Source organism: Dipodomys merriami, unplaced genomic scaffold (genome assembly GCF_024711535.1).
Source record: "Dipodomys merriami isolate MVZ:Mamm:240054 unplaced genomic scaffold, mDipMer1.0.p SCAF_130, whole genome shotgun sequence".
Lineage (NCBI taxonomy): Eukaryota > Metazoa > Chordata > Mammalia > Rodentia > Heteromyidae > Dipodomys > Dipodomys merriami.
This window is the reverse complement of record NW_027202605.1, coordinates 593689-620609: the sequence shown is the minus strand read 5'-3', so window position 1 is coordinate 620609 and position 26921 is coordinate 593689. Positions and strand designations below refer to the sequence as shown.

Here is a 26921-nt window from a genome sequence, read left to right as displayed (position 1 = left end):
AATAATTGGAGTATATCTGTGCCACATGCATTTTGAAAGTTTCAAACACCATAGGAAGTGCAGAGGGTGAAAAGAAGATCACTATGTTTATATAAGACATATTCAAGGAATGTTTACCATTCATTGGCTTCAAAGCACAAAAACCAAGTTTATAAAGCCACATGGGTGAGTACCAGAATCTCTAGGTTCAGTCTCTAGACTCTCCTTGTCGAGAGAACCAGAGGATTCTCAGCCAGTTTCTTGCACCTGCAGGAACAAGTGCTAATGGCAGCACAATTCCATTAGGCCAAAAAATATCCTCAACCTCAGACTGGGGAAAGATGGTAAGGGCAGACTTTGGCTGGCGACTCAGATTGCTTCAAGTTACAGCTTCCAAGTTCCTCTGAAGAAGAGACACTGGGCTTCTTACTCTTGGCTCTGACTAGAATGCAAAGCTGTACTTCAGAGCACTTCCAGCAGCAAGGCAAAAGGAAAGAAACTTGAATTTACAAACTAAAAACATCAACAGTGGCCAAGCAGGTTCAAGCGCCTTACCCCGGCAGCCCTCCATTCTTTCGAAGGATCTGTGCCTCAATAGAAACTACAATTCCCATAACACAATGCATTCAACTAGAGGAAGTGGGCTTGTTACAGGGTTTGGACTGGCACCAGACACTTGGTCCTAAGTGTGCATGGATGCATGGGGACCTTTCTCTCCCAGCTGCGGGAACTAAGGTGAGTTTCTTCTTGAAAAATCAGTTTACCTCCTGAAACATTGTGAGATCAACCAAAACAAAGAAATGTATTAGGATCATTAGATAATTTGGCTTTTTAATTCGTAGTTTTATTAATGTAATTGAGGTTATGAGATTCCATGGTTATTGATTTTGTTTTTGTTCAAAAGTATGTTCCTCTGAATATAAATTAGGTCACTGTTTTGCCTTCAAAATTTGAATATCTCCCCTCTCACTTTAAAAAGGTATTTGCAGCTGGGTGCCAGTAGCTCATGCCTGTAATCCTATGTACTAAGGATGCTGAGATCTGAGGATGCTGCTCCAAAGCCAACTCAGGCAAGAACATTCATGAGCTTTCTCTCCAATTAACCACTAAAAATACGGAAGTGGCCTTGTGGTTCAGGTGGTGTAGAGCTCACCTTCAGCAGAACAGCTCATGGATGCAGCTCAGGCCCAGAGTTCAAGCCACAAGATCAGGTATTTCCATACACTGAGCTGATTGATTCTGGAATTATTTTCCCCTTCCCTAATACATATATGTATATATAATATATAATATATATTATATATACATATATATGAATAAAATAGCAGAATTTTAAGGTAGACATACTTTATAATCTTAGAATTGAATACATTGGTCAAACTCTTCCCATTATTTTCCCAGAAACTCCCAAATTCCCTCTATGAAAATTTGAGGAGTTTTTGGTTATTGGCATATGAAATTTGCCTTTTCTTTAATAATTTTTTCCCTCCTTTTGTTGTTGGTCCTGTGGCTTGAACTCAGAGCATGGGCACTGTCTGTGAGCATTTGCTGTGCTGTACTTGCCTTTCTTTTATTAATTGCTTCAGGAAAGTAGTGAAAAGTTTCCTCCCAGGGGTTTCTTAGAAAATGGTACTCCTCCTCCAAGACTCTTTCAAAAATGGTTGTCTAGGTAGATCAGGATGAATGTGGGTGGAGATAGAGTTCAGGGTAGGTCTATGTTCATGTGAAGCTTGATAACTTGATCCAAACCAGTCTGTTTTTACTTTTCTGTTTTGCATATCCTGTTGTTTTGATTTTCTACCTGTTCTCTGATCCTAGAAGTTTCTGCGTGCTAGGGGTCCTCAGACTTGTCTTCCCAACTGTATCCATTACACTGTGGAATAAACATTTTGCCTCCCTCCCTCATGTCAGACATCCTAAGCTTTTCTCTTAAGGATTTGTTGTGATTGTTGATGATCCTTTCCACACATCATGATTGGGAAGGATTGTGTAGGAAATATTCATCCCTGATATTCAGTCCTCCATTGCATGGGTCCTTCCATGCCTCTTTTAGAGGACCTGAGCTATTCCTCATTGAAATGGAGATCATGAGGCACATTTTGATATATAGACGTCAACTTTGGAGCAACTATAAAATATGAAGGAAAAATAATACTTTCTTTCTGTAAAAGTTAAAAGTTCCTGAGAGGCAAAGAGATAAGGATCAGGTATAAATGGGTGCTTCCTAGACTAGCTGTGTCACATAGTTTTCATTGTTCAAGCGTACATTTTTCAAACATTCATTTCTAAGTATTATGTTCATTGTACTAGTAGAAATAGAATTCACTTCCTACATTATTTTTGAATTGTTCAATGCTCACAGAGTAAGTCTCATTATTTGTTATACAGATATTATATCCTCTTCCTTCATTCATCTCAATGATTGACTGTTCCAGATGCTGAGGTAGAAGGTACAAGTATGGTACGGTATTCAGGGATAAATTATGGTTCTGATGTCCTCTGGAGGAAAAGGTGAATGAATGGAAAACATGGAGCTCATGCATAACACTTCTAGAATTCCTATGGCAGGAGATGTGGTGCACCCCTCAGGGGTTCCACTATGCCCGGAGATTCCTGTGGTTGCATTGATGCACCACCATGGAGGGCATGTGGATTATAGAGAGCCTGTGGATTTCACATCTTGTCTACTGTTGTACTGGTGGAAGTCTCCCAGTATGCACTGCATAACTGGGCTCAAGGAGTGACGTGATCAGTGGTACCTTGCTGGCCCCCATGTTTGTCAGCCTGTTTTGACAAGCTCACCCTGACATCTGCAAATGGCTGCTGCTGAGGCCTTTGGACTAATGCCTCTCTCTATCCCATACCTCTGTATCAGAGACATGTCCTGTTTCATGGTTTTGTATCAGTTACTGTGCAATGTTGTGTTATGTATCCATACATGCTGAGCTAGGTATGGTTTTCAAGGGAGGGGTAATTATTTTTTTTTTTTTTTTGTCGGTCGTGGGTCTTGAACGCTGGGCCTGGGCGCTGTCCCTCAGCTCTTCAGCTCAAGGCGAGCTCTCTACCACTTGAGCTACAGCGCCACTTCCGGTTTTCTGGTGATTTATTGGAAATAGGAGTCTCACGGTCTTTCCTGCCCGGGCTGGCTTTGAACCGCGATCCTCAGATCTCAGGCTCCTGAGTAGCTAGGATTACAGGCGTGAGCCACCAGCGCCCGGCTGGGTGGGGTAGTTTTTGATGCCTCTGTCAGGAACAATTGTGTTCTCACTAACTGCATAAATACTCTGAGATTACTATGCAATCACCTTAACTTATGTTGCTTGTTCAGTTGATATAACCATTATGGTATAATCAGTTTGGGTCTCTGTTTTCTATTGAGGTTTATAGGCTCTTAGCCATTGCTGAAGATTTTTTGGAATATTGGTTGCCAGCATTTTTGCTACCCTAAATGTTCTTGCTAGTGCTACTGCTTCTGCTGTGAACCTTATCCAAACCATATATACAACACAATATGTTAATAGTTTGGCTTGATATGTTTCTGATGCCCTGGGATGCAGGTGGGCTTGGATAAGATTGTGATACGTTTTATGATTTGGAAACAGCAATGATGTATATTGATAATCAAGTAGATGTGCTAAAGACACGGTTAAAAATGATGTGACATGCTAATGGTTAGTACGTCTGTGTTATCCCTCAATATGATATGGGCCAATATCCAGTGACATATTTGAGGAATCCGGACCTTTGATAATTTTTTTGGGGGGAGGATCTGGTCATAGGGCATGAACTCTGGGCCTGGGTGCTGCAAGGCTAGCGGGCTACCACTTGAGCGACAGTGCCATTCTTGCTTTTTTCTTTTTGCTTATGTGGTGCTGAGGAATCGAACTCAGGACCTCATGCATGCAAGGCAAGGGTTCTACCACTGAGCCACACTGAGCCACACACACAGCTCTCCTTTGATAAATTAAGCTTAGACATTAGGCAGCTACAGGGTCAGAAACCTGATATTGGTCACTCCACCCTATAGGTAGCACACCCTGCAGACTTAGCTGCATCAGTTCTCCATTATCTGTAGGGATTCAACCTGGGAAATAGCAATCCTTTTTCCATTTCTTAGGCATTTTCCTGTTTCTTATTTTCGTATTCCTTTTTCTTCCATTCTTATTGAGATGTATGATCTGCTGCATTTTCTAGGCTCAAGCTGATAGACACTTGCTCAATTTACAAAATAAAAAGGAGGACTTGTTGCAGACTCAGAGGTGCAAGGACTGTCAACGTGTGAGCAAAAGCTCCACAACCATGGACTGCAACCTTCAGGGCTGTAAGTACTTGCCATTTTCATAGGAGGGAGTGTTCCTTTTAGCTTCTGGGCCTGGGGCCTTACCTGTAGGAGATTGGTGGACAAAGGTTGACCGAGAATGAGGAAGGATGCACATGATCTGCAGTTGTTGTCACATTGAGTCCTAGAACAATGTGATGCAAGAACTTGACAGATATAGAAAGTGTCTATAGCTAAAGATATTGCAGAAATAAAGAGAGATTCATCATTGGCCTTGTCTCTGTCTCTTCCATTATCATCCCCTTGTCCTTCTGGAGCACTGCTGGTGTTGTGGCTGGCCCAAGCAGTGGTAGTATGCTTACCTAGCATGCATGAAGCCCTGGTTCAAGTCCTCACTACCTCATACACAGGAACGCAAAATGTGGAATTGTGGCTCAAGTAGTAGGAGGCTAGTCTTGAGCAAAAGAAGTTCAGTGACAGTGTCCATGCACTGAGTTCAAGCCCCAGAGTTGGGACATAAAACACAAGAAATGCAAGTTGGGTGCTGGTTCCTCATGTCTGTAATCCTTGCTGTTCAATAGGCTGAAACCTGAGGATCCCAGTTCAAAGTCAGCCTGGCCACCAACTTGTGTGAGACACTTATCTCCAGTGACCACTAGAAATCCAGAAGTGTGTTGTGGCTCACATGGTAGAGTACTTCAGCTCAGAGATGGTTCCCAGGTTCAAAGTACAAGTGCCGTGAACGAACAAAAAAAAAAGGATAAAAATATAAGTAAATGCACCAGAAATACAGGCTTGAACAATGAAAACTACAGTTCACATGTAGTCTTGGAAGTACTCCAATTCTTTCTGATCCTTTTCTCCTTGCCTCTCAGGAATTTAATTTTTTTGAATGAAATTAAATTTTCTTTATATTATTAGAGTTGCTTTTAAGTTGAAGTCTATAAATCCAAATATGCCCTTTGATTTCCATTTTCATGAGGAATAATTCAGGTCCAAAAAGGAGATATAGAAAACCTATACACTGGAGACTTAAACCAGGCATGAAACTTTCCAATACAAACCATCTCATTTATATTGTATGTAAAGGATCACCAAAAATCACAATAAATATTTAAGAGACAAGTATAGGATCTCTGAATATGAGAGAGGGAGACTGTTGCAGACTCTGGGGTGCCTGCCAGGAGCAGGCAAACTGTGAACAAAGGCTTCAGGGCCATTGACTCCCACCCTCAGGGTTGCAAGTCCTTGCCCTTTCTTGGTTTGAGGAAGTGTGTGTTGTAGCTGTTTGGCCTGGGGCTTTAAGTCAAGGGAGGCTTTGGTGGAAAAGATAGATTGAAGTAGAATGAGGAAAGGTGTGTGCTGTTTGCACTTTTTCGCACAGTGGGCGTAGACCAATATTACACAAGCATTTGAGAAATATAGCAGAATTGTGCCATCAGCCATCTCTCTGTCTCCTTAATTATTATCCCGTTGGCCCACAGAAGTCTTAATTGTGCTCTGTACGACTGTGGCAGAAGGCAAAGATTTATTCCACAGTTTAATGGATAAGGTCTGAGAAGACAAGTCAGAGGTCCTCTAGATATGTAGCCTAAAGCTACTGAGAGGAAGTTTTAGGATCAGAGAAGAGGTAAGAATTCTAAAGAGATTTTCACATGCAAAATGAGAAGACAAAAGCAGACTGGTTTGTAAATGATTAAGATTCACATCAACATAGCCTAGCCTAAACTTCACTCTTCTACTCACCTGCATTCATTCTGACCCCCTAACCACTTCTTTGTAGGAAAAGCAGGGAAATGTGCCATGCTCTTAAGAATCCCTGTGAGGAAACTTTTCACTAGTTACCTGAAGAAATTATTAAAGGAAATCCAAGTAGAGCACAGCAAATGCTCACAGACAGTGACCAAGCTCTGAGTTGAAGCCTCAGGATGAACAGAAAAAGAAAAAACATAAAACCCTTAAATGAAAAGCAAAATTCAGAAACAGCCAAAAACTCATTTTCATTTAATAGATAAGAATTGGGGATTTTCTGAAAGAATTAATTGTTTGATTTTGCAAAATTTAAATCAACACAAGGATTATGAGGCATATCCACATAACCATCTTCTTATTCTATGCCAGTGTGTAAATTACACTAATGGAAAATGACCCGGTATAAGTTCAGTGTCTATGAGTACATTTGTAAGATGAGAGGGGAGGTATTAAACAATGTAAAGCAAAACAGAGATATAATTTACACTCAGCAGAACACAGGCATAGAACAAAAAGAAAGGTATGAGAAACACAGTCTGATAACCTCAATTTCATTATTAGAACTAAGTACCAAAAAGTCAATGCATCCAATTCTCCCCATATATATCCATTTTCTGGTTGGTCTTACAATATTTTACAAAGGAAACAGTGGTTTTGAAGAAGAAACTCACCTTAGCTCCCACAGCGGGGAGAGAAAAGTGCCAATGCATCCAAGCACTCTAATGAGCAGAGGTGAAGCAAGGTGGCGCCGAGCATTATGGGAATTGTAGTCTCCTTGGAGGGCTTTTGGTTTGAAAGTCCTGAGTTGTTTTTGTTTTTGGAGGGCGGAAGTGGCGCAGAGATCCTTTTGCGCATGCGTCTCCACGCCCACCTTGGGCTTATTAAGTCGGCCCCTTCTGGATTCTTTTCCTTTGCCTTGCTGCTGGAAGTGCCCTGAAGTAAAGTTTGGCCTTCCATAGGTGGGAGCCAGGAGTCCGGCCCACAGCTCTGTGCAGTGGAGCTTGGGAGCAGTAACTTGAAGGAATCTCAAGCTTTGGAACTGCTGTCAGGTAGGAACTGTGGGATTGCTGCTGGAGTCTATCCTCAACGGGTTTCTTTTTCTGGTTTTGTTTTGTTTTTTTTTTTTTGGTAATTGGTGGGGCTTGAACTCTGGGCCTCCAAGCAATGTTCCTGAGCTCGTCAGCTCAAGAGGAGAGCTTTATTCTTGAGCCAAAGCACCCACTTTCCCCTCCACGCTTTTCTCCAGTCTGGGATTGATAATTTGCTTGAGGTTCAGGAGTTTGTGCTGCCATTAGCTTCTGGGCCCTGAACTGCAAGAATCTGGTTCCCAAATGTCTGAGAGCAAGCTTGGTGATTCTGCAGACAAGGAGAGACCAAGAGCTGTGCATTTGTACTCCAAGACCAAGGGATTCTTCTATTAATGCATGTGACTTTATTTGCTTTGCCCAGGTGGAAGAGGAGTACAGGAAGAATTCTAGTGAAATTGTGAGGTGTGTGCCTGCCTTGAGGCCTCTTACATGGAAGTTGTATTTAGGGCTTCTGTGTTGTTTCTCCTAGAGATATTTTAATCTTTTTGGCTTGAGGTTTTAATCTCCTGGCTTAACTTCACAGATGTTTGTTCACCATCCTGTTTCGAGAGACAGTTGTACATGGGATATTGGAGTAGTGAGTGCTGGTCCTGTATTTTTAGGAATGAAGCCTAGCAATGTTTGAAGCAGAGCACCCTATGAATAAGAATCTCCATCCTAAATGGACAGACCTTTTCAATTCTGAGAAGCCCAAAAGGGAAGAAGCAGAAAAGCACAGGAAGGGGAAGATGTTGCTAGCTTCCCTTGCCTTTTAGTGGCAATGTGATATGTTTTTGCTTTCAGTTCGTCAATATTTTTTGTAGGAACATTCAGTTTTATATGTAGTATGTACATAAACATAGAAATTAGTTGGTTTAATAATATCTATCTACCAGGAAATGGACTGGATTTGTATTTATTGGAGACTTTAATGCTCTGCCCGAGACATTAAAGATTCTTCACTTATAAGAAGTCTTTGCCGTTTATCAGCCCATTATGTTGCAAGGGGAAATTCTGGGCCGAAAGTCTCACAGATTCATTTCTGAATACATCATTTGTCTTGTATCCCAGCCGTGCTTCCAGAATCTTCTGCTCATTGTCAGCAGCAAGACAGAATGAATGGATCTCTGGTGAGTTGTTTTTTTATTTCTCATTTGGTTTTATTCCATTATATGAACCTAAAGATGTTCAAGAATTTAAAACAAGTCCAAACACACAGATTCAGCCCCAGGAACATATTCATATGGCTTATAGATTATCAGATTAAGATTGTTTGTAGGTTTAGCAGATTAAATGGTTGTATTCTTTCTAAGTTGAATGCAGATTGGCTTCAGAATGTCTAGGTTTCATGTTGTCATAAAATGTAATCAAATCTGTTATGTGATGTAATGACACCCAGCAGGTTACTTCTTATGGAAGGTGAAGGATAGCTTGTAAACAGATCACATCCTCATGAGCAACATTAAACTATTTCAATGAAATTTTCCTGGAATTGCTGAAATAGTGTGGTCATACATACCTTCATGTGTTCTTAAGGAATGATTAACCTATATGTACTTAAATTACTCTCCATATATAGTACTTGGACGACTTCATGGTCTTGTTCTTACTTGAAACTTAGGCTATATTTGTTGCTAAACTTTATGGTCTTTCTACAAATTCCTGTTTGTTTTCTAAAGTATCCTCACAAAATTTCTTTCCTCTATTTTATCTGTCTATTTTTGATTTTCTACTCACTAGTGTTGGTTATTTTTCTCTTTCTCTCTCTTTGTATCTATCTTTCTATCATTTTTTCTTACTTTTCTCATTTTCTCTTTCCTCCATATGTCTCTCAGTTTTTTCTTTTCTTCAAATGATCTATCTGGGAGCTAGTTTTTCTTAGTGATCAGTTTTACTTTGCTGACATGGCTCTTAGGTTTGACATTTTTCTTACCCATTATATAGGAAAATTGTTGCCTAGAGAGTTCTACAGGATTCCAGAAACAAAATTAGAAAATCACAAAAACATAAACAGATAGACTTAGGGAAAACCAGGGTTCGGAAGGCTCTCTGGCACTTGGTCCCTTGCTGCCAGCAATCAAGCATAGTTCCTTGAGTGCACACAGGGAAGATTACCATTGATAACCTGAAAAAATGAAGTATCTATATTAATAGTACAATCAGAGCCACAACAGGTTGTGAGGAAAACATGTTTCCTTATTCTCCTGAGACAAAAGAGTGGTGCCCAGAGAAAATGCAGACATGAAGTTCACCTTACCTAGCCTTGAAGGTGAACAGCAGCTCAGTTTCAGATGCTATCTTTCCAACAGTAAGGAAAAGGCCTGCCCTCCAGTCTCTTAACCCTCTCCAGAATTCTCTTTTAACCCTTCTGTGGCCAGCTCTCAGTGTTCTCATTGCGGTCAGGCTCGAATTCCAACCTCTCAAACCTTTTCCCCCTTGGCTCAACCTCAGAGTTCCCCACAGAAAAGTATTTCCTTCGCCCAGCTTATAAACTACAAGAAAATCAGTTTTCTCCTGATTCTGTTATCTTTGGACTAACTTCATTTGTTGTGGTATTCTGTTTTGTCTTTCCTTCCCACTACTTTTGAATATTTTAATTCACTGCCAGTATAGGATAGGAACTGGTTTTGATTTAAAAAAATACAGTGACAAGGTGTTCTTTATTAGAAATATCACTTGTTGCAAAATCTCACGGATGATTTCTCAGGAATTGATTTGGATCTCTGAGGAATTTTGCTATTAACTAACACAAGTAGAAATATACCCTTAGGGATCTACTGGAGAAATGACTCAGAAATATGTGACACATTGGAGCATTTGTGCATATTCATCATTTTTGTCATATTGAGTATTCCTTGAGCTTCTATACATTTTCCTCCACCTTCCATGAAGCCTATTAATATGAAAATATTGTAAAGAATATTTTATTCCCCTCCCACATATATTTTGTATTGTAGAATGTAGGCAAAGTTTACAAAACCTCATGGTAGCAGTTCTTTTTTACATAGGATGTAAATATCAGGGTATCTGTGACCACTTTTCAATATTTAGTATTTAAACCAAACATGGTTAACCTAGGATATTTTTATGTGTGAACTCAATTAAATCTTATATGGGCAAAATAAATCATTAGCTACTTTCTGGAGTATTGTTAGTATTTTTTAATATTTATGTGGACACTGCTTCTCATAGGTTTAGTAATGTTCTATGTTCTGTAATCCATGTCATATCCTGAATGTGTTCTGGTTGCTGATGAGAGTACCTGTTAATAGAAAGTCTAAATAGGATTTAGGGTGAAGCAGTATATGTAAATGCAGAAAAAATATTTGTTTAATTCATTGTTACCCTTATATGTACTAAAATTTTATCAAAAAATGATAATATAATTTTTCAGACACCTCCTTAGACTTATTGTTGTCATGCCAGATTATTGTCTCCTTAGAGTTTTTACCTTGTCTCTATTGCTAGCAGCAGAAATGTGTTTGCATGCATTAGGGAAACTGTAATTTTTTATTGGTCTTGGGGCTTGAATTCTGGGCCTGGTTGTTATCCCTCAGCTCTTCAGGGCAAAGTGAGTGCTCTACCACTTGAGTCACAGTGCTACTTTCAGTTTTCTGGTGGTTTATTGGAGATAAGTGTCTCATGGACTTTCCTGCCTGGGCTGGCCTTGAACCTAGATCCTCAGACCTCAGCCTCCTGAATAACTAGGAGGATAAGCCACCAGTGCCCTGCCAATCTGTGTGTTTTAATGACTAGGTTTATATATTGTCCAATATTTCTAATTTGCTATTTAATTCTCCCAGTGAATAGATAACACAGCAAGCTGCAAACATTTTATGTAAGACAAAAGCATACCTGCAGCATAATGAAATTCCAGATTGGAATTCTCATGCCCTAGGTCTAATTTCTTGATGGAAATGTGCCATTACAGAAGCTGATCTCATTTGAGGATGTGGCTGTGTACTTCACATGGAAGGAGTGGCAGGATCTGGATCCTGGTCAGCGAACCCTTCACAGAGATGTGATGCTGGAGACCTATAGCAACCTCATGTCCTTGGGTGTGCAAAGGTCACTTTTATTTGGAAGATCAAGTGCTTTTATTTTAGTAGACATTTGACTGTTTATGTTATCTATGTATAAGATTCCAGTCCATTCCCAGGTAAAAAACTGCTAGTATAAAAGCCAGCGAAATTCAGGTCGAGGTGCTTGGTGTTGTTTGCCTTTCGCACTACTGCATGAACCACAACTCCATTTTGGCTTTTTTTGGGGGGTATATTCTGGGTTTCCATGCTCAGGTTGGTTTCAAGCCTGCCACTTCTGATCTCACCTCGTCAATGAAGGATTAAAGGTATAAGCCTTTGAACCATATCATTTTCTAAAACAAACAAACAAACAAACAAACAAAAAAACTAAAAAAGATTCCAGTCCATGGGAAGTGTCATTTCTTTGTAAGGGAAACTTCAACTTCATTATATGTAACTCAAGAGCTAATTTTATTCTCAATCTTTAACATTTCTAATCAATAGTTGTACAAAAGTTCTAAAGTATGATCCAATAATAGGAAACTGACTTCCCAGACTTGGGGTAATTATTATAGGTGGATCTACAGTCTAGATAGAATATACATTACTACTGACAGTATGATCTGGAAATCAGTAGGTGAACGTGTGTATTTGTAAGCCAAACTTGACACAGAGTTTAGTGCATCAAGACTGGAATTCTAGATACTCTGGAGGCTGAAATCTGAAGATTTTGGTTTGAAGCCAGCAACTGTGGAAAAGTGACCATGAAACTCTTATCCAATTAACCATTCAAAAACTAGAATCATAGGCAAGACTCAAACTAGTAGAATGCTAGCTTTGAGCAAAAGAGCTGAGTTCAAGCCACACAATGGACACAATAAACTCAAAGCTGGGGGAAACTCCACCATGGAGTTATTAAGAATAAAGAAACCATGGGCTGGGAAGATGGCTCAGGGGTAGAGTGATTGCCTTGCATGCTTGAGGCTCTGTGTTCGATATCTCAGCACCACATAAGCAGGGAAATAAAGCTAGAATTGGTGTTGTGGCTCAAGTGATAGAGTGCTAGCCTTGTGCTTAAGAGCTGAGAGACAGCTCCCAGTCCCAGAGTTCAGGCCCCACAACTCGACGGACCCCACAAAAACAATTGAGAAACCAGATTTAGGAGCAACCTTGTGAACAGGATGTCTGTGACCTTACATTAATGATGACCCAGCAAGAGCAATTGTTCTCCACTATTTCTTATTCACAGGGCACTGTGTTCCTAAACCTGAGTTGATTGTGAAGCTGGAGCAAGGTGCAGAACCATGGATAAGAGAAGGCTCAGACAAGAATTTTACAGGTGAGTTAAAGCATCTTGAATGGTGATGATGGATCCAGAGCCCAGTGGGTCTGTTTATATTCAGCGGTACAGAGCAGTAGTATTCCTAGTGCCCCTGAGTCATGTGTGGCAGAGAACTAGGTGATCCTTTGTCTCAAGGAATTGTCAATCCAGAATTCATATGGAGACACACTGAATTTGGTGTGCCAGTGTAGGTAGTGTTAGCAATTCTGTTTTTCTGTAGAGAAGTCATTCATAAAGAGAAAAAGAGAATAAGAAATGTAGAAAGGAGACCTCATTTTCTTTTAAACTAGTATTATGCAGGTAGGAGGAAAATAGGAGTATGCTAGGGCTGCTATCCTCTGATGGGGACAATTTCTTATCAGTGGTGCTGGGCATAGAGGGAGATTCAGAATGGAAGCATTAAGAGTATGGAGATGAATAATTTCAGGAAATATTTCCTGGGACAACATATAATAATCTGAAATACAGAAAAACATTATTTTGCATTGTAAAATGTCAGTACTACTTTCTTAATTACTACATTGCAGAGAAAAGTATATATTCTGCATAAAGCAATGCTTTGATATTTGAAAATCTAGTAACAGAATGTGAGGAAATATCGTTATCGTAAGTAATTTGTGGGTCTCATTTATGTTTTTGTCTATTTTTCTATTATTCATTTTAGATGTCCCAGTAATGGAGGATGTTATTAGCACCTGTCAGGAAAGTCACAATAAATATCGCTCTGAAGTGGCAGTCATGAATAGTAACCCAGGGGAGGAAAAAGTGAGACTTATAAAAAGTTTTCATTTGAGCTCCACACAGAAGTCAGAACTGATTAAGAATAATGGGAACTCCTTAGGGATGAGGATAGAAAAGGTCACTGGATGTCAGAACATGGGTGTTTTCAGTGAACCTGGTAAGATGTGTGCTGCCTATAGTCCTCATGTGTCTTCTGTAGTTGAAGAATATAAACAATGTGAAAAGTCTTTCACTGAGAAGACACACCCTGTTGTCCCTCAGAGAACACACACAAGAGAGAAACCTTATGAATGTAACGTGTGTCGAAAGTCCTTTACCAAGAAATCAAAGCTTACTGTCCACCAGAGAACACACACAAAAGAGAAACCTTTTCAATGCAACATTTGTGGAAAATCTTTCATCTGCAAGGCATATCTTACTAAACATCAGAGAACACACACTGGAAAGAAAATTTATGAATGTAACTTATGTGGAAAGTCCTTCTCCCGGAAGTCAACTCTCACTGTCCATCAGATAACACACACAGGAAAGAAACCTTATGAATGTAACATGTGTGAAAAGTGTTTCACCCAGAAATCAAAGCTTACTGTCCACCAGAGAACACACACAAAAGAGAAACGTTTTGAATGTAAGATTTGCGGAAAGTTTTTCACCCACAAGGGATATCTTACTACCCACCAGAGAACACACACAGGAGAGAAAATTTATAAATGTAACTTGTGTGGAAAGTCCTTTACCTGGAAGTCAATCCTCACTGTCCATCAGATAACACACACAGGAAAGAAACCTTTTGAATGTAAGGTGTGTGGAAAGTCTTTCACCTGCAAGGCATATCTTACTGGACACCAGAGAACACACACTGGAAAGAAACCTTTTGAATGTAACGTGTGTGGAAAGTCTTTCACCTGCAAGGCATATCTTACTGGACACCAGAGAACACACACTGGAAAGAAAATTTATGAATGTAACTTATGTGGAAAGTCCTTCTCCTGGAAGTCAAATCTCACTGTCCATCAGAGAACACACACAGGAAAGAAACGTTTTGAATGTAACGTGTGTGGAAAGTATTTCAACGAGAAATCAAAGCTTATTGTTCACCTGAGCACACACTCAAAAGAGAAACCTTTTGAATGTAACATTTGTGGAATGTCTTTCTCCTGCAAGGGATATCTTACTAGCCACCAGATAACACACAAAGGAGAGAAACCTTATGAATGTAACATGTGTGGAAAGTCTTTCGCCAGGATGGCATACCTTACTGTCCACCGGAGAACACACACAAAAGAGAAGCTTTTTGAATGTAACATTTGTGGAAAGTCTTTCACCTGCAAGGCATATCTTACTAGCCACCAGAGAACACACACAGAAGAGAGACCTCATGAATGTAACCTGTGTGGAAAGTGTTTCATCCAGAAATCAAAGCTTACTCGCCACCAGAGAACACACACACAGGAGAGAAACCTTATGAATGTAACACGTATGGAAAGTCTTTCACCAAGAAGTCATACCTTACTTGCCACCAGACAACACACACAAGAGAGAAACCTTATTAATGTAACATGTGTGGAAAGGCTTTCACCTGGAAGTAAAACTTCACTGTCCATCAGAAAACACACATGAAAGAAACCTTATGAATGTCATGTGTGGAAAGATTTTCAGCTAGAAGCTACACCTTACTGTCCACCAGAGAGCACACACAGGAGAGAAATTTTATGAATGTAACCTATGTGGAAATTCTTTCACCCAGAACATACACCTTTCTGTCCATCAGAAAAAAACCCACCAGAGAGAAATATTATGTATGTAGTAGGCATGGAAATTCTTTCATCTGGAAGGCAAACCATAACATCCATCACAGAACACAAGGAGAGAAACCTTATGAATGCAATGGAAAAACCTGGAGTTCACAGTTTAACACACAGAAGTTGATTCACACAAATGAAATAACTTAGGATTGTTCCAAATGGGGAAAGTCTTTGATCTGTAAGAAAATTGAAATTGCAATACAGAACTAATACAGGATAGAGACCTTATGATATAGCAGATGTGGAGTCCTCCAACTACAAGACACAGCTCAGAGTGCATCACAGAACACCCAAAACACACAGAAACACAGACACATACTCTCACACACAAAGAGGAGAGAAAAAATATGTAGGAAAAAATGGAAAGGTTTTCAAGAAAAATTCCTAACTCAGTTTGCATCAGAGGACAGACACAGATGAGAAAATACAAATATATCAAATGTGGAAAGTCCTATACTAAGTATTCATAGATCCAAGTTCATATCACACACAGCAGAGAAATCTTAAAAATATTACAAATGTGGAAGGTCTTTGACCTGAAAGGAATATCTCAGTGTTCATGAGAGAAATGACTCACATAGGAGAAAAGGAAGTAGTGCATAGAACATATGTGAAATGACTTTCAATCAGAACTGAGTCCTCATCATATGTGAGATCATACACAGGAGAGAAATTATGAGTATAGAAAACATTTTGCCAGAAGTCTAATCTGTACCGGTATCAGAGACCTGGACACATGACAGAATTTCTGTAAATATAAACATGAGAGGAAGTCTTTCAACCAGTAGCCAACCTTCAGCAATTATTAAAATATTCACCCAGGAAAGAAACCCAATGTAGGAAAATCTTTGTCAGAAAACCTCTGTAAATTATACAGAGAAATTCTTCATGGCAGAGGTAAGTTATGGGTGATGGGAAACCATTCTTCATTCTTCAGCTCTCTTTGAACCAACATTTGTCATTATGTTGAGTGTGGATGGTGTCCTTCAATATTATCCAAAGCATGTAGAAACAACCTATCTTGACAAGGAATTAAGAAATTGAAATAATTCATTTGTGTCTTTTATACTAAGGGATGGTGTGTCAAGGTAATTTGATAAACTCTACTTAGAAATATGAGCTCTAGCCCTTTGGGACTGGATTCAGATCATCTCCAACATGCTTATGGGAACAATAGACAAGTAAATACTGTTATGATTGGAGGCAAGAACATGAGAACAACCATATTTCTACTGCTCCCTTAAGTCTTCCTCTGTATGTGTGATCCATGCGTTATAGTACAAATGACTTACTTATTCCAGTTCAGTTTTTGAATGAAAGATCTAAAGGAAGACATTAGTCCTTGTTGCAGTACATACATAGTAGTAAAGTCTTTCTCAGAGATGTAACAATGCTCAAAAGGAAATGTATTCATGACCTAACTCATAATGGTATAACCAATCTGTACAGTATGTTTAAAATAAAATATATATTTAAAAATATGATAGATTAATAAAGACTAGAATCTGCATTGTGCCTTGGGGGAGAACCCAAAAGTGTCTTCAGTGCTTGCTCTTTTCTTTAATTAATCATTGGTGATGAGCAACTTGTGATTGATTCACTCTTAGACTATTTAGTTGTTCTGCTGAGCAAGCTATTACAAAACACCAGTGTGGATGATGTGTCGCACCTGTGTTATCTCATAGAGGGCCAAAGTGGATAGGATATTAGGGGAAATAATTGAGCACACAAAGATATTGATCAACTTCTCACAAAAATTGAAGTTAACAAAAAAATAAAACCATCTGCCACTTGAGTTACAGCATCACTTCTAGGCCCTGAGAGGAAGGAAGGAAAGAAGGAAGGATAGAAAGAAGGAAAGAAAGAAGGAAGGAAGGAAGGCAGGAAGGAGTGATGTGAGAGAGGGAAAGAGGAAGGGAAGGAATGAGGAAGAAGGAAGAAATAAACTATTCAAAAGAAGAATGTTTAATTTTTGGTGAATGTGAGAATTATTGTTTCAGAGATGGGGCTCAAGAAAAATGGCTTTTACAAAAGGTAATTCTTGAACTGTTTACAAAATTATAAGGAAGCTGTAACATTTTATAAATTGACTTAATATTTCAATCATATTAAGTAAGGAGGTCAGGTTTGGCTGGTGCCCTATTGGACACATGGTGGATGGTGGGGTCTGGCATCTTGTCTTCATGCAGGGGCAAGGAATACCTCCTTCATCACTTGCCACCCAACTGATAGGTGTGGCTGGTTCCCTGGAAGCAGGGGTGAGAATTTGGTTGATATCTTACTCAATCTCTTAGTCCAGTGACTGGGAATTGCCTGTAGACCTCCCTCCTGCTTAGGCCCTATTTAGGCTGGACCAGCAGTGGCACTAGCTGCTATGGTACATGTCTCTGTGATCATGTCCTGTGTCCTGTCTCCTGGCTTGTCTCTGGTCATCATAATGTGCCAATTCAGCACTCTTTTTGTGCTGATTGGTTTCTTGGTGTTGTTTTACTTCTTTTTTTTTCCTTTCTGTCCTGTTTCCAAGCTGTCTATTTGTGGACTACAAGTCATTTTTACAACAGGCTGCATGCAGACTGCTAGCTGTGTAATAAACACTGCAGTATTCCATCTTCCATAATGTGGCTTCCAACAAGTGTACTGTCTTCTTTTACAGAAACACAAAGGCTGACCTAAATTTAGAATTTCTAGAGCCAAGATAGATGCCACTGTTTTTCCTCCCATAATTAGCATAGTATTAGGTGTACATTTTTCTTGCTCCTTTGAGAAACATGTAACCCTAACCTCTCTTTTCTGTTTCCTCAATGAATTGTGAAGATCTTTTAAATATATTTTTGTTCAGGTTTCTTGATCAGAAACATCCTTGTATGAAGTCCCTGTTACAGAGTTGTCAGTACTTTGAGAAGATCACTACCTGGAACATCCACAGCTAACCATCTTTTTTCACTTGTCCATGGGGTCTGAGCAAACCCAAGCCAAATCTTTATATGTGCATTCTAACTTAAATGTTTGTTACCAAAAGTTTGATGTGGAGACTTCATCAGGTGTGTTGGAAATTGGCTGGGCTCATAGTGTAAGCCAGAATTCAAAATGGAAGGTACAGGAAAGAAAAGATTGGTGAGGAGCCAGCCGAGGAGAGGAGCACAGTGCCAAAGTCTTCATGCAATATGCAAGCCCCTTGGGAGAGGAGTGAGGAGCCAGAACAGGGCCTGTGCTACCCATCAGTACACCACCAGCACCCCGTGGCACCTCCAGCATGGGACATGGTGTGCCCAGGTTTCAGGAGGGCTGACTGTTGACACAGGGACCTGTTAGTCAAGTTAAGCCAGTGGCCTAATGTAATTGTCTTGTCTTATGTAGATGATACAATTGCTGTGGACAAGAAGAATTGGTAGTAAAACTATTGTCTGATGAACGAGTTAAAATTCTTCAGGATATTGTGTGTGTGTGTGTGTGTGTGTGTGTGTGTGTGTGTGTGTGTGTGTGTGTGTGTGTGTGTGTGTGTGTGTGTGTGTGTGTGTGTGTGTGTGTGTGTGTGTGTGTGTGTGTGTGTGTGTGTGTGTCCTAAGAAGAAAACAAATTGAAAAGTAGTTCAGAGAGAACTCAAATGACAGGAGTGTGAGATTTAAGTCCTCAGCAAGATAGATCCATTACACTCACAACCAATAAATGAAAAGGAAAGGTTTCCTTCACTTATTTTTACCTACCTTGACAAAGCCCATTGTGTTCAAAATAATAAGAACAGAAATGTATGTGTTGCTGCTTACTGTTGTACAACAGTAGTTTACAAGGGACAGCAGGGGCATAGAGTCTCTTCTGTGTGTGGCCCCTGCACTCACTGGAAAGGAGGACAGTAGTATTGAAAGGGAATGAAAGTTACTTTTAAGTTTGTCTTTTAAATTGCAGGGGAAGCATTGCCTAAATGAGCAGACTTTTTGTTTTGCTGGTCCTTAGGCTTCAGCTCAGAGGCCAGGTGCTGTCCCTGAGCTGCTTTTGCTAAAGTGTACCATTCTACCACTTGAGCCACAGCACCACTGCCAGGTTTTTCTGTGCATGTGGAACTGAGGAATAGAACCCAGCTCCTCATTCATGCAATGCAAGCCCTGTACCATTTTGCTACCTTGCCTGTCCTATAAGCTGACTTTTTATGTTAAAAGAAGAAAGAATAGGTTGGTATGTAGTATCCACTTTCCATGTGCAAGTCCCAAGGTTCAATCCCCCAAAGTGAAAGGAAGAAAGTAGAAAATGGAATGATATGAAGTATACAGATACAAGAACAAGGAAAAATAGAAGAACAAAGGCAATGAGCCAGTGTTTAGGTTTTTGTTTGTTCCTAATTGTTTCTTTTTTCTTTTAATTGTTAGCTGTGGGGTTTAAACTCAGGGAGAGCCTGGCATATTCCCTAGGCTTTTCACTAAAGGCTGGCATGCTACCACTTCCAGCCAGAATGTCACTTCTAGTTTTCTGGTATTTAATTGGTGAGAAGTCACAATGAATTTTCTGCTGATGTGGTGCTGAGGAATGGAACCCAGTGCCTCATGTATACAAGGCAAGCACTGTACCACTGAGCCACACTCCCAGCCCTGCCTCCCTTCTTAAAACAGTGTGGATGGGGCTGGCAATGTGGCTTAGTGATAAAGTGCTTGCCTAGCATGCATGGGGCACTAAGTTTGATATTTCAATACCTAACAAACAACAAAAACTACCAAACACCCCTAGAAGCACTGGTGTTGTAGCTCAAGTGGTAGAGTGGTAGGCTTCAGCATAATGAAATTCAGGAACAGTTCCCACACCATGAGTTCAAGCCCCAGGAATGTCAAACAACAACAACAAATGAGCAAATGAAAACAAAAAACCCAATGTCAGCAAGTTTCATTGATAAACACCACACACACACACACACACACACATTTTTTTTTAAACCATATTCACCTCCTTTACTGTGTGTGCTCACCCACCGGGCTCCAAATGCTACCTACATTCATGGGAGAACTTATTTTATGTTTCTGTTGTTTTTCATTTAAAAAAAAATTATTGTGGGGGTTGAGAAGGTGGCTCAGTGGTAGAGCACTTGCCTTGCATGCCTAAGGCCCTGGGTTCAATTCCTCTGCACCACATAAGCAAAAAGAAAATAAAAAGTGGGAAATGGCGCTGTGGCTCAAGTGGTAGAATGGTAGCCTTGATCTTAAGACCTGTGGGACAGTGCCCAGGCCCAGAGCTCAAGCCCTACGACCAGCCCCCCCCCAAAAAAAATTATTGTAAAGGTGATATATACACATATACATCTGTACATACATACATATGTATGTCTATATATACATATATATGTACATATATATGTGTGTATATATATACACATATATACATATGTGTATATATACATCTATGTATATATACATATATACATCTATGTACATATACATATGTGTGTGTATATATATATATACACATAGATGCATATATGTATGTCAAAGTTACATAAGCCAGGTATTGAATTCATTACTTGATTACTCGATTGATTTAATTGATTTCATTACTTATTGAACAATATGCATTTTTGCACAATTCCAACCACTTTTGAAATGTAGCATTTATTTCCATATAACCCAGTATAATATACCAATATTAGGTATTGATCTCATTGTCTGAGTGCTGTCCCTGACCATTTTATCTTAAAGATCTATCACTGGAGCCATCTTTCAATTTCTAACCCTGGATTTTTAGGTGATTAATTGTAGATAAGAGTCTCATTGACTTTTCTGAAAGGGCTGGATGAAATCTCAATCCTCAGGTCTCAGGTTTACTACCATGAGACACTTGTGTCCAGCACCTTTAAATATTATTATATGCACTATGTTATTTGTGGTATGTTTTTTCTTTTCATTATTCATGCAGCTTGATCTCTGGACCTGGGCTCTGTCCCTCAGCTCTTCAGCTCAAGGCTACTGCTCTACTACTAAACCCACAGCACCACTTTCAGATTCTTCTGTTTATGTGGTGCTGAGCAACCTAACCCCGGGCTTCATGCATGCAAGGCAAGCACTCTCCACTGAGCCACCTTTCTAGCCCCTACAGTAGCATTTTTAAAGGAATATTTTAGGCCTTACATATTTGTTTGTTGCACAGATTCAACAAACCATAAAACCCAAAGACTTGACAAAGTATGGCACCTATAGTAAATATGGCACCTATAGTAAACATGCAATCTTTGAAAAAAATGGTATTATCCTATGAACAATGCATTGTAACAACTATTTAGTAGGATTTAAATTGTAATAGCTATCAGAGGTGATTTGCAGAGTATAGAAGATTCTCTGGAGATTATATGAGAGGTGATTTGCATGGTATAGAACGATGTGTGCAGGTTATATGAAAGCAAACTAATAAATACATGTCAGATGAGACAAACATGATAAATAGCAAAGTAATCACTAAAATGAAACCATGTTAATATTATATTATAAAAATAGTAAATATATCTGGTACTGTCTGATTTGAACAGAAGAAAACATACTCAAAAAACTCAATAAGCCAAACAGACATACATTAATTATCAAGAAATAAAATTAAATCAATATAAACATACCATAAGCACAATCATTATTGAAAAATACAAGTAGTCATAATAGGAAAGGAACCTCAGCACAAATTGTTTTACCACAGATACGGAGCATTGATAATAACAAGCAAATTATAAATCTGTATAACAAAAGTTCTATTCTGAAAAGTAAAGTCTACAAAGACATGATTAAAAGGACAAAGAATGATAATTTCCTTAATCTATCATTATGATTGGAGAAGTAATTTTCCTCTTAATGACTGTATAACTAGACAAATGGTCACTAGAAACACAGACAGGGATAGTATTATCTTTACTAAATGCTGTTTATAAAGCACTATGCAGTTATATTTACCAAGACAGACACACTGACAATAGATCTAAAGACAAATTGTCTAGAAATCAGTATGACAAATAAATCTATGATATAAATACAAAAAAATCCAACGATATATTTCTAATAATCCAACAGTAAAATAAACAGAAGGAAACAAGAATGAATATGTAAAAATGTATGTATGCTATCATTGTGATTTATTAAAGAGAGCTACTTTCTTACTTCACTTGTGAAATAAAAACAATTGCTTTCGATTATGTATGGTGTATTCACATGTATATCTTCTGGTGGGTGTGGCAAAGTCATAGAATGTAAGGGAAATAGGGTGATGAAAGTAAAATATACAACTCAAGAGTAGAGATAAGAAGGAGAGATTGGGAGAGAATGAAGGCATGGAAGACACTGTATGAAACGAAGGGTATTTTTTACCTCACTCATGACATATCTTTCTATACATCACCTCCATAATAAGATTAAATTACATTAATTATAAAACAATACCTCCAGCATAAACGATCTGCTTAGTGAAGAAAATCTACCACAGGTAGAAAAGGTACAGTTGTTAGAAAAACAATACAACACTTAATTTGAAAGATAAACTATTTCAGTTTAGGTTGCAAAATAACTCTACATAAACCAGAAACAATAAACTATTTCATTGTAGTAGCCAATAAAGTATTAATGTTAAATGTTGAAGTAAGAAAAATCAAGGCAAGTACTTCTTGCTCAGACTGTCATTTTAGCCTAGCTACTAAGGAGGAAACTGAGGTCTGCAAGCCAGCCTGGATAGACAACTCAAACTAAGCAGCTAATGAACAGGTTAGAGGTATAGCTCAAGTGATAATGCCAACAGTGAGTGAGGAAGTTGACTGACTATGAGACCTGCAGTTCAAGCTCCAATAGTAGCTCAAGAAAACCATGAGGTATGTTTATTACTGTGTTTCTAAGTTAGAAACCTAACTGTAGTGATACTAGCAAGTCTTCATCTCAGATATAAAGGGAAAAGAAGATCAGTGGAGGAGGGAGAGAAGGGAAGCAAAAGGTCAGGAAAAAGAAGGAAGAAGAGAGGACAAGAGAGTAGTGGAGTGGAGGGGAAAAGAGGAAAAGGGGAAAGAAGAGAAGAAAGATGGGGAGGAAAGTTTCATGGTATCAGATTTGACAGTAACTGGTCTGGGAAGATTGCTCAGTGGTAGAGTGCTTGCTTATCATGCATAAAGCCCTGGGTTTAATTCCTCAGTACCACATAAGCAAAATGTTGGAAATGTTCCTTTGGTTCAATCTGTAATGTACTCACCATGAGCTGAAGAGCTGAGTGACAGCACCCAGGCCTACAGTTCAGGACTCACTGCTGAGAAAAAAGAAAAGAAAAGAAAAAATAAATAAAGCAAGATTTGACAGTAATCCCATAAATAAAACTCCAAAACTACCTCTTGGAAAAAACAAAGAAACAAACAAACAATGTGAGTCTCTGGTGGATCACACCTGTAATATTAGGTACTCAAGAGGGTGACATCTGAAGATCGGGTCTCAAAGTCAGCCTGAGCAGGTATGGCTGTGAAATTCTTACTTCCAGTAAGTCACCAGAAAACCAGAAGTGGTGCTGTGGCCAAAGTGGTAGAGTGCTAGTCTTGAATTTAAGAGCTGAGGGACAGTGTTCAGGCCCAGAGTTCAAGCCCCATGACCTACAATATATAAATAAATAAATAATAAATAAATACAAATGAAAACCTTGTATATTGAAAAACACTACCAACAAAGGGAAAAAAGCATGTATGTGAGAAATATTTGCATATATCTCTAAATGGATTGCTAACCAATATGAATTAGGAAATATAAAGAAAATCCTTCAAGTAACCCAGACAACAAAATCTAATTTTAAAGTTGGAAAAAGATTGAAGAGATTTTTCTAAAAACGACATACACATGTAGTACATTAAAATATAAAAGTAGTTTAATATCAGTAGTCATGAGAAAAATTCAAATCAAAATTCCAATAAAATAACACTTGATACATGCTAGTATGGACATAGTTTTAAATAAAAACAACAAAAATATTCCCAAAGTCTCAAAACATCTAGGAAAGATGTGAAAAGGATGTGAACCTTGGTGCATTTCTGTCATGTATATAAAAATATCAAAGATGAAGCCAGGTACCCGTGGTTCACAAACTGTAATCATATCTACTCAGAAGGCTGAGATTTGAGGATCACAGTTCAAAGCCAGCATGGGCAGGAAAATCCGTGAAACTCTTATCTCCAATAAAACCACCAGAAAACCAGAAGTGGTGCTGTGGCTCCAGTGGTAGAGCGCTAGCCTTGAGCTAAAGAGCTGAGGTAGTACGGCTCAGGCCCTGAGTTCAAGCCCCTTGATCGACCTAACAAACAAACAAACAAATAATCTATGAAAGATGGTACGAAGAGTCCTAAAAAGAACTAAACATAGAATTATATAGGAATATGGTCCAGCATTTCTATGCTTGTGTGCAACAGCAGATAAAGCAGGGAGTACAACAAATGCTTGGAGAATCACTTCTCAAAATCTACTCACAATAAGCAAAACATTGAAGCATGTAAAACAATAAATGTGTTCAAAGGAGAAAACTTTACTACATTTTATGGCAGGGATGAACTTTAAGTAAAATAAGCTAAATAAAACACACCAATCATAAAGGAGCAGCCATGGTATAATTTCCCTTACTGAGCTTCCAAGGATCAACAAACTTGTGGAGCCCAAATGTAGGATGATTCCAGAGACTGGGATAGAGAGGAACAGGGGCTGCCTATTCAATGATCAAATAGCTTCACAGATGGAAGATGAAAAGTGTTGTAGATGGATGGATGGAATGGCTTCACAACAGTGTGGCCCAGTGTTTTATTAATGAACACTACACATAAGAATGGCTAATGTAGCCACACACAGTCTGAAACACAAGTATTCTCCCTGGACTTGGGAAACTCAAGAAAGATTATTTGCCAGCCTAGGCTACATAAAAAGATGAAGAGCTTGCTTGGAGGTGGGTGGGGGAGTGTAGTCCAGGAGATGGGAGGGCCAGGATGGTAGGGGAAAAACAAAGGAGAAGGCAACAATGCTTAATAAGCAATGTACTCATTATCTTGCTCATGTAAGTGTAACCCCTCTGTATGGTATTTTCACAATAAATAATCTTATTTAACAAATAAGAGCTTGCTGGACTACATAGCTAGACCTCTCATCCAAAGAAACATGGAAAAATCAAATTTTGGATTCTGTGAAGACATATGGGTGACAAACACATCTATTTTACCTACTAAAATAATAAACAAACTGAAAGTGTTTGAACACATGCTCAAACAGTGTTTAGTTGGAAATACACACTACAAATAGCATTAATAGCAAACACACATGGACAAAAATACAAATTATTATAATCTGTGTAGGTTTTGCAGATGATTTCACTGACTATTGCTCAAGTGTGTCACATATTCCTGAACCATTTCTTCCACTAGATTCCCAAGGATACATTGCCACACATGCTATTTAGTATTGAAGTTCCTGAGATTAAAGTTTACTACTTAGCAAATGTATGTCAGAATTTTCCATTAGTGATATTTCCAATACCAAAACCATATATTCACTGTATGTTTATTTTCACAACAAGCTTCTATGTTATAATATCAGTGAATGCAAATATTCAAGCAGAGCAAGAAGAAAAAGGAAAACTGCAGGAACCACATCAAATGAGATTAAACCAGAGAAAGATAATAGAATCTGGAAACTCAAATTATTTTATGTTTAGCAACAATTTTCCTGTATAATGAATAACAAAAATGTCAATTCTAAGAGCCATGTCACCAAAAGAAAACTGATCAGTAAGAGAAGCTACTTCCCAGATAAAACATTTGAAGAAAAGAAAAATTAAGAGACAAGTGGAGGAAAGAGAAGCAGAGAGAATGAAAGAGAAAAAGAGACAGAGAAAAATAGACAACAAGAGAAGAGAGAAATAAAGCTAGTGAACTCACATGGTGGTGGCTCATGCATGTAATCCTAGCTACTCAGGAGGCTGAGATCTGAGCATAGAAGTTCAAAGCCAGCCCAGGCAGGACCATCTGTGAGACTCTTATCTCCAATTAACCACTAGAAACCTGGAAGTGGCGATGTGGCACCACTGGTAGAGTACTAGCCTTGAGCTTCAGAGTTTAAGTATAGCGACTAGGCCCAGAGTTCCAGACCTACAACAGAAAAAAAAAAAAAAGAAGAAAGAAGGATGGTAAAGGGAAACGAAGGAGGAGGCAACAATGCATGATAAGAAATGTACTCACTATCTTGCCCATGTAATTGTAACCTCCCTTTATGGTATTTTCACAATAAATAAATGTAATACAAAAGAAAGAAAAAAGCTAATAAACATGAAAAATAGAATGAATTGGGAAAATAGGAAAGAGAACTCTTATGAGAACACCATAGAGAAAAACAGAGATTTCTATAAATACCATCAAGCTCAGCCTAAGTTTCAAGTAAAACAAACACCACAAAGCAGTCCAAGAGTATTTACAGAGATTAATTGAAGTACTTATAGCTCACTCAGTCATGTAGAATATTTGAAGTTATGTTTGGCCACACTATTTCAGCAAATCCAGTAAAATTTCATTAGGATAGTTTAATATTACATATGAGGATGTGATGTCTGAGCAGTTGCTAGCCATCCTTCACCTTCTATGAGAAGTCATCTCCTAGGTGTCACTAAATCACATAACTAGTGGGACAACTTTCTCTCACACTAGAAAAAGTAGAAACAAATTGAAGCAAATCTGCACTTAACTTAGAATGACAGATTTTATAATCTGCTAAATCTCCAAGCCATCTTCAGCTTTTATTTATTTATTTTTTTTGTCGGTCCTGGGCTTCAGCTCTGGGCTTTGGTTCTGTCCCTGTGCTCTTCAGCTCAAGGCGAGCGCTCTATAGCTTGAGCCACAGTACCACTTCTGGTTTTCTAGTGGTTTATTGGAGATAACAGTCTCACAGACTTTCCTGCCTGGGCTGGCTCTGAACCGTGATCCTCAGC

At 38.8% G+C, this 26921-nt stretch overlaps 1 protein-coding gene across 1 annotated transcript in view; it reads left to right on the top strand.

Moving 5' to 3' along the window:
- Positions 1-4278: 4278 nt before the first annotated feature.
- LOC138824956 (zinc finger protein 182-like) overlaps positions 4279-26921 on the top strand; it is a 39930-nt gene continuing 17287 nt past the window's right edge. Inside the window, exons 1-6 of the mRNA XM_070019349.1 lie at positions 4279-4300; positions 6970-7059; positions 8149-8207; positions 11009-11135; positions 13106-13339; positions 13709-14659. Coding sequence (XP_069875450.1) covers positions 4279-4300; positions 6970-7059; positions 8149-8207; positions 11009-11135; positions 13106-13339; positions 13709-14659 — 1483 coding nt within the window. The remainder of the gene's footprint in view (positions 4301-6969; positions 7060-8148; positions 8208-11008; positions 11136-13105; positions 13340-13708; positions 14660-26921) is intronic.